The sequence below is a fragment of the Merops nubicus genome, unplaced genomic scaffold, assembly GCF_000691845.1.
Source record: "Merops nubicus isolate BGI_N331 unplaced genomic scaffold, ASM69184v1 scaffold3476, whole genome shotgun sequence".
In the NCBI taxonomy this organism is placed as follows: domain Eukaryota; kingdom Metazoa; phylum Chordata; class Aves; order Coraciiformes; family Meropidae; genus Merops; species Merops nubicus.
The window spans coordinates 1-8,842 of NW_008616918.1; the positions used below are offsets into that span (position 1 = coordinate 1).

The window sequence follows — 8,842 nt, forward strand, 5'->3', positions numbered from 1 at the left end:
GGTTTGTTTTCAAACCATTACAGAGAGTTAATTAGGCTAGTACTTTAGTGAAGACTCAACAAATTGCATGTAAAAGTGCTTTGTGCTGTACTTACTGTTTGAATCTTCATTCTCAGTTGATTGTTGGTGAATTTCAATGACCTTGCAATACTTTGCAGGTAATAAATTAGCATGCTAGAAGTAAAAGAGGTGATTACAAGTCACTTCAAACATTATTGACAGTTTTCTCTTTGAGGGTTTATAGGTGGTCAAAATAAAGTACAAGTTCAATTGCTGTTTTTAGCCTTTCCTTTATCCTATGATAATGGATCACAACCTTCTTTCAAGCAAATACACATGACAGAAAGAAACAACACTGCAAACAGATTTAACAGCAGTTCAATTCTGTCTGTGTTTTCTGCAGATCTTTTCATTGTGCACATAACCCTGAGTACATTTCTAGCTTTTTATTGTTGTTGTTTAAATTCTGGACACGGTCAAAATGAAAATTTTGGTATTTTCTTTCTTTTTTTACACATTGGCATCAATGTAATTTTGTTTACTGACTGGAATAACACCTTGTTTACACTGGCACAGATGAGCTCAGATCTGGCCTGACGTAATGCATTACACTGGCTTTCAGATTAAGTAAAGTCATGTAGCTAGACTTCATACCACAAACATTTACATATCTCCTTAGCCGTCAGTTTCTATCAGTCTATCTACTTAAATTTGTAGATATACTCGTATTTATAGGACTGAAACCTTGGAGGAAAAAGTTAAATAGGAAGTACTGCCTCAGTCTTTTTGATCTGTCTGAAAAGCTCACTGCTGTGACAAACTGCAATCTGCAGTTTACAGGTGAAAAAATGAAAGAAAAGTATATGCAAGACAAATGATACTTAACAGAAAAAAGTGAATTTCAAACAGCTCAAAGTATTAATTCCCAGCTGTGAAAAACAATTAGGAACTAGAGTAAGAAAGGACTTCCATTGGAAAGTCTGTAGCAAGTTCAATTACATTAACACTTCAGAGCAGACCTTCATAATTTATTTATCTTGTCAGAAATCCGGATGACTGAGTAGCTTCTTTAAATGATAGACTGAGCCCTGTTCACAGTCATAAACTGAACTAATGAGCATGAGGAAATGGAAAATTAATTTCTAAGGACCTCCTGGGAGGGAAGAAGGAGCTTAAAACTTCCTGGGAGCAGCAGCACTGCAAGCCTTGACACAATGTACAGAACTTTCTCTAACACAGTATCCCAGAGCAAGCAAGAAATTCCTTTTGAAAACGTGATGACAACCTTTCTGTCTCATTCCTGACTGATCCATACACCATGTATTCAGCAAGGTGGGCTTTTTTTCAGATACGCTTAATAAAAGTACAATAATGCAGGTTTTGTTCCTCAGTACCAACATTTGACTCTTCAGAGATAAGGCCAGTATTAATACAGACAATTTAACCTGCCTGTGAAAACCAAAGTACTTACAATAAAAGTAGTAGTGCAGGGAGGACAACCACAGGACTACTGATGTAAGTAATCACCGTGTTGAACCATGTGGGAAAATCATTTTTAATTGTTTCAGAAACAATATCATATATTTTTTCTTGTCCACTGCAAGAGAGGAATTAGAAAAATAACAAACGTAACAACAAAGGTAAACCAAGCTGTAAGTAATCCTAGGTACATCAATTTGTTAAGCAGTGCTGCTCTGAATAATCAAGGAGTTTGCTTTGGAACAGTACAATGAAAGAAAAAAAAAAGCAACAAAAAAAGCAGTTTGTTTTTTCTATAAAGCAAAATGTCAGCCTCACTCAAAACATTGACCTATTCACCTAATTAAGTCTTGAACTGGAAAGCATTGGCAGCAGAAAAACATTGTCCTGTCAACTTTAAATTAAAATAATATTTTCTTAAAAATTGATAATTTGGGTGTTACTGAACCTGATTAATTTATTGTGCAAGGGTGATATAAAATCTTTGCAATTTTCATTAGTCTATTATAACTTACCTGAAAGGACCACAGCTTAATGATGGCTTATATCGGGCAATAGCAAAAATTGTTGGTAACATGCATAAAAACAACATGAACAGCAGCATGGCCAAGTAGAAATTATTGGATCTGCAGGAAGGCATAACATGTTTCAGATTATACTAATCAGAGAGAAAAACAGAGGCAACATAAAAGGTGCAAGTCTGTATCTACATAACAAGTTCACTACATTTCTGAAAGATCAAAATCATTCTGCTATGATTAGATAGTCTGAACAGAGCCAGTTTAATCAGACTCTTAATGATCAAAATCCTATTTGCACTGCTGTCCAGATACCACTGCTGCAGCCAGAGAACGGTCTATGAAAACTGACCTTGCTGCCTGGTTGTGCTGGCGAAGAAAAAGAACAGTGGCAGAAGTTGATTCATTTTGAGTAAATAATTAAGATACTCAACATGATAGAAGAAAAATTGGGAAGTCTGTTGTGAGACACAGCAGGCAAAAGCAGATACTTTATAACTTTCAAAGGAAGAAATATCAAGAAACAGGTCTTGCTACAGCTAACACATGTAGGTTATTGCACTCAATCAGATTTGCACTGCAATAAAAAATTTATGTTAGGCCATAGATATTGGTCTAGGACTCTTCCCTGACATAGTTTTCGTTTCTAGTGTATCTTTAACTGTCCTGCTTTATAAACCCTCCAGTTTCTTAATAACAATGGTCTTTTTCACAAACCTTTGCTATCAGTATTACTGTCAAACTTGTCAACTTTCAGAGCTAAAATCTCCTCTCATTTTGTTCTTATGAACTGAAGACATTTCCATTGTCTGCATTTGATTTATTTGTTATATTTTATTCTTATTTTGACTAACCGAGATGCTCTGAAAACCTGCTGATGTGGTACATTACACGTTAGCACAGCCCAGCTCCTCAGGTACATAAGTCCAATCAGCTTGAGAACATTGAATGCTGGTAAGCAAGGTGAAAAGAAAGCTCCCATCCTGGAAAAGTAATTTGTCAGTGTTCAGTGTTGCCAGAAGCAATTTTAGCAGGAGAACAACGTATGAAAAAAACCCAGGTAAACAACAGCTTACCATCAACAGACAAACTGTTATTATAAAAATATGAAAGACTGCATTACCAATATCCTTCTTGAATAAGTTTCCTTGGAAATCATCAGATTGGCTTAGTATTCAGCCAACAAAGGACAAGAAAAATTAGTTATGGGTTACATACCAGATCATTCCTTGGTTGTAGACCAAATGCAATACATTCTCTGCAATTTTGAATTCTCCATATTCTGGCTGCAAGAAACACAGCGTAGGATGAATAGTTGTCAATTTTTTTTCAGATCACTTAGTAGAAGCATTTGACTGAATCATTATGCAGACAGCATGTAGCCTGAAACATCCAGATCAAATACCAACTTTTGGCAGGCAGCAGGAACACAGTAAAACCTACTCTGCAGCAGGGGATTACATACACTAATTCCTCTCTGGTTTACTTCACTTGAAGTGAAGGACAAAGAATAGTCCTCAGTCTTTCCTGCCAACAGCTTTTTGCTAACCAAGAATTACTGTAATTTTCTTAAAGGACTTATATGCTTCCCATTATTGTTTCTTGGACCACTATGTACATTATGGAGAGAAGTTACAGCTACAGAAAAGAGGATGTGGGGAGCAACTCCATGCCCTCTGTCTCATCATTGATTCTGGGGCTACTCCATGATCTCATTTTGGGAAACACAAAGATTTTTGTACCACAGCCATAGGAGTAGGCTTGAGAAAAACATCCAATCTCAACATTTACCCTGTGCCTTCCAGTCTAAACTCAGCGTGATCTGTGCTTTTATAGATGTGTGCTGCCAAGAAATTATTTATCTGTAGAAAGACTTTATAGACATTGAGTACTAAGGGAAGGAGCCTACCCATCTTAGCATGGGTATCATGCATCATTGAGCATCTTAGCTTGATAAAATAAAGACAGTACTTACAAACTTGCTTTCTAGATCCCAGCACCAGCAATCACTTAAATATCGGACACACAGTCCACGGAAAAAATCAATCAGCAGGATGCTTGCGACTGTGAAAATCATGTCGATAATTGAAAGCTTTAGCATCTCCTGAAATACATGTTGTTCACATATACTGAGTCATTCTGGAAGCAAATGAACTGCATATGGCTTTTTTGAATTTGTACTTGTGTTTTGGCTTGTGCTTAATATCCTAATAAAATACGATTTGTATATATATAAATTTCCTTTTAAGCTTTTCCTGTTTGAATTTTCCCTTAAATGTCTTTGTTCTAACAAAAAGAACAAACATAATGAAGCTTCTAGTGTGCCTACTATTGCTTGCAGCAACAAAACTATGGTCATGATAGCTTCAAGCTTTCTTTTTCATAACTGTTTTGAAAATGTATCCAGATAAACCAAAATAGGTTGGTTTTTCTGTTATACCCTTTATTATACTGACTGTTGTAATACATACTTATTAAGTGCTTTACAACGAGAAATGCTTGCTATTCATAGAAAACCAAAACCCAATGGCAGTAAGACCACCAAACCATAAGAGAGCTGTTCACTGCTTACAAATGAATGGGGTTATGCTATATTTAATTGAGCTTCAAGAATATACAGTTAAATAGAAAAGATTCAATTCCAAATGTCTCTAGCCATTCTGGGAAAAAGCAAAACAAAACAAAACAAAACCAAAGAAGTAAACAAAAAACAACCAACAAAACAATCAAAAAGCCACAGATTCACAGATTCTAAAAATTTCCTGATGACTGTGACTTAGGGAGTGGGGCATACAAGAATAGAAATCAGGCTAGCAAACCTAGGAGGGGTCTTTTGCTCCACATAAACAAAACCTTTAACACTGCTCACTCTGGAAGAAGGAGCTCAGCAAGTCAGAAGCATGCCAGCACCATTCTGAATCTAATAGCCTAGACACATCACTGACAGAGACCAAAGTACGTCTTTTGAATTTTGTGTGCTTAAAAATTTCTCTGTATGTGTTTGTGCCAGTGCTAGTCTCTCAAAATAAAGGCCACAAAGGATGTACATGTCACATGTAGTGAAGCAAAAAGCATCATATTAAGTCTACAGATTTTTCTGAAACCCAACAGTAGGAACAGTACCTGACACTGCCACCCAGCTTGCTCTATTCTTATGAACAGTATTGGTAAATCTTTTGTTGTTGTCCTCTTTCTCTTTGAAGAAGTGAGGAACTCTTGATTATCTAGTGATTTAGCAAGCCTGAATGTATGGCGACTTCAGAGATATTGTACAAATGACCAACAGCACAAGCTTATGCTTGCCTAACGTCTGCTTCCCCATCTTTGCAGGCAACAATCTGAATCTGCACAGGGTGCACATTAATGCTTATACATTTTTTATAGTCGTGTTCCTCTTTCTGAGTTTAATAAGATGTATCCTATTAGAATAGGATCTGTATCATGCATCTGCAGAGATCTGCCTGTGCAGAGATAAGACAGAGACCAAAGCCTGACAGAAAACCATTTGTACAGCACTAAACACATTGTAGATACTTAACAAATTACAGTGACTGTATCTGTGACCGCATCACTTTGCATAGTCTTTACTCTTTCTACACAATCCTTAGTTCAAAGTCTGGTATTTATAGAAAGAAAAGCTCTAAAACTGAACACAACATAACATGATTTTTTCTGTCAAATGTGGATTAGGAGTAAGCTGATGACACAGTAAAATAACTACATACTTGACCAACATACGTCTCCCAGCACTGATCCTGTGGGTTCTGAGAGTTAAAGGGAACTGTTTTGTTAACCCAGCCTTGAGTGTGACCCTCTTCTGACGTGACAATGCTGTTTTGCTTAAAATGATCAGGAATAATTGTAGATGAATTGTCTTCTTTAGGAAGAGTTCTGGTAGAATTCCTTGCATTGTTGTTAACATCAGAGTCCTGAAATAATAAATGTCCCAAAAGCTACTTTTCCAACTGTACTTGCATGCAGGTTTCTGTACCTTCTATAAAGTATGCACACAGGGGCATTTCTTCATGTATTTTCAAGCAGCAGTTAGCTGGCTGTTAAGTAGTTGTCAATATACAGTTAGATGGAACTTGTAAGGACAGTACCGAAAGCTGATTTTAGGTAGCTGGAAATATTTGGCTCAAAGAAAATGACAGGTTTTGTTGTTTTGTTTTGTTTTTTTTTTTTTAATAGTTAAACAATGCTCAGAAATCTATTTATCATGTTACACGAGCAATCAAATGAATCCAGTTATCCTGAAAAACTACAAGTAGTTGTAAATGAACATTACAAATTAAATTTACAAATTAAACGTTACAATCCTATCAAACTGTAACATGTTTTAATAATTTTCAAACAAATTTTCATCTGATTTCATATGCATTACAATAAATGGAATTCTATCTATCTCTACACATTCTGTTGAGCTTTACACCTCAGAAAACATCAAGTTAAACTTACGGTGCCACTCATACTGTCCACTTTATCCAGAAGAGCAATGATTAAACTGTAGAGGTTTCCCAGGTATAGAACAAGAACCCTGAGAACCACAAGGATAAGATATGGGTTATCAGCATTGTTATCCCACCAACCTCTCATACATTCTCTGGTTTGCCTGGACTAAAACAACCAGACCACATATCTTCTCTTCCTCCCTTTCTTTCCACATATCTTCTACACTGAAAAATGCCCATACCTGGCCAGTTGGAAGCGAAGAGTGGTCCTTGGGTGATACATCTCCAGAGCTGCCACAAGTTCAAAAGCAGAGGGTGCAATCATTGTAATCAGTGACACAACTACGCTTACCTACAGAACAGGAAAACATACCATTTTTGTAGCTGTTTCTGTGGTACCTTGAGTGCTGATTGAAATACTGCTGATGTACATGGTTTGGTAATTGCTTATATTGGAGGAGATGCTTTAAAAAGTAATTGTCTCCATTAGTAATAACAGTAGTTATGATCAAAATTTGTACATCTGGAATATCACTCAGGAATCTTTACACTAGATATCGTAGCTTTGAAGTTACTACTTTATTAATTAAAATAAAAACTTAACAAGTGGAAAATAGAAGTCAGCATCTTCCTTTGAAAAGGATGAGTAGCTTCTCCACACCTAACCACTTCCTGCTTTCAGTACCCACTTGTTCCTTTAAATGGAAGCATTCACAGAACATTCAGTATCCCCCAGCTGACATCAACAGCTATTGTCAAATCCAATTCCTTTCTAGTCTGTTGGCCCAGTGTTCACTCAGGTCAACAATGGGCACCAAAGTAGATTTCTAAGGGACAGGAGAATTTTATGTTTTGTTCCTACAAAATAGGGGCCAGCTAGAACTGCAGTCTCTGTGAAATGAAGTCTTGCAGCATCCCCCTGCCCACTTCACTCTGCTAACAACTTGCTGCAGAACAGGGGGAGCAAGTGTGTCAAGACAGATCCAGGTAACCACCACCCTGCCCTCTTGTTCCTCACTTCTCTTGGCTAATCTCTTGTGATGTACACCTCATTGCACACTACTGCTATAGCAAGCCCTGAAAAACAATGAACTTGCTTCTAACACAGAGGTGGCATAAAGAGAGTGTACCTCATTCTTTTCCCAAAGAGTCAATTCCTTTTTGGTGCGTTCTAACCTTTGGGATCGATCCACGACAAAATATATGATGTAAATACTTCCAGCAAGTGAGAGGAGCACAAGGATATTTGCAATAATTCTTAAGCTTATAGTCACTGCCCTGGAGAAGAAAAAAGAACCAAACATACAAACAAACAAAAAAACCCAACCAAAATCAAAACCACATAACCAATACAGTAGGTTGTCTTATGACACCAGGGGTCTTTTCTAACATGGTTTGTAGAAGTATGAGACAAGCAGATTAGCACTGTTAAAATGGTGCTTTGAAAAGTATCTCTTATATACATACAAGTTTTTGCTTTTCTTCTTCTCTTGCTCTTCCAGTATAGCTTCCTTGAAAGAAACAAAGCATTATAATTTTAATCATGTCCAGCAAAAATAACGCACATACCTTTCACAGAAGTTATCAAGTATATAAATAAAACACTTCATATCCTGGCAGTGCAAGTAGATTAATATCTCTCTGTCCTGTATAGCCTTTTAGGAGAAATAAGTGAGCTTGAGTAGTGAAGGAGATTTATGAGAAACAAATGCACAGTAATCAAAGTCTTGTGCATTTTCAATCATGCGTGTTCAATAGGATACAACCAGAGGTTTACACTACCAGATCTTTTTCTAGAACATACCCATAGAATCCATGTGTCAGTAATATAATACAGAACTGCCAGAAGTTATCCTCAGTCATTGTAATAACCAAATATTTTAGCTTTTAAATTTTTCCTTGAAATAATTTGAAATAATTTTGTTCAACAACTTAATATTATTACTATAATAATTAATAATTTAATATACCAAAGTTGGGAAATAAATTATGCTTGATGAAAACCACAGCTGTTCTTAAATTCCAAATGGAAAAGATCTGTATTTAAAATAATTTTCTAATATTGAGAGATCTGTAAGATATTCCTGGTCCATTTGTCATGGAGAGATGAAATAAATTAATGTTTTTACATTGTTAACATGAATTTGATTCTACCACTAAGTAAAATTTCATCACAAGCAAATTTGTTTCTAGTTATCTAACGTCTTGTCACACATGCAGTGGCATTAAATAAAACTCTTCTGAAGAAGAACAGAGAGGCCTTGTTGGGACAGGACAGTGTCTGCAAGTATGACGTGATGGTGATACCACACAGAGATGAAATACTATCCCTCTCCTAGGCAAACAGATCTGTAAATCAGCACCAAAAAACAATAGGAAATTCAAGGGAAAGAG

General features: G+C 36.3%; 1 protein-coding gene across 1 annotated transcript in view; it reads right to left on the reverse strand.

The window, feature by feature from the left end:
- Positions 1–95: 95 nt before the first annotated feature.
- Positions 96–8,842, reverse strand: part of TMC3 (transmembrane channel-like 3) — a gene marked incomplete at its 3' end in the record, with an annotated part of 18,514 nt that continues 9,767 nt past the window's right edge. The window contains exons 9-19 of the mRNA XM_008942971.1: positions 7,916–7,959; positions 7,579–7,726; positions 6,691–6,800; positions 6,456–6,534; positions 5,723–5,926; positions 3,973–4,101; positions 3,216–3,283; positions 2,852–2,980; positions 1,995–2,105; positions 1,472–1,597; positions 96–174 (exon numbers count right to left, since the gene is read on the reverse strand). Of these exons, the coding sequence (XP_008941219.1) occupies positions 96–174; positions 1,472–1,597; positions 1,995–2,105; positions 2,852–2,980; positions 3,216–3,283; positions 3,973–4,101; positions 5,723–5,926; positions 6,456–6,534; positions 6,691–6,800; positions 7,579–7,726; positions 7,916–7,959 (1,227 nt within the window). The remainder of the gene's footprint in view (positions 175–1,471; positions 1,598–1,994; positions 2,106–2,851; positions 2,981–3,215; positions 3,284–3,972; positions 4,102–5,722; positions 5,927–6,455; positions 6,535–6,690; positions 6,801–7,578; positions 7,727–7,915; positions 7,960–8,842) is intronic.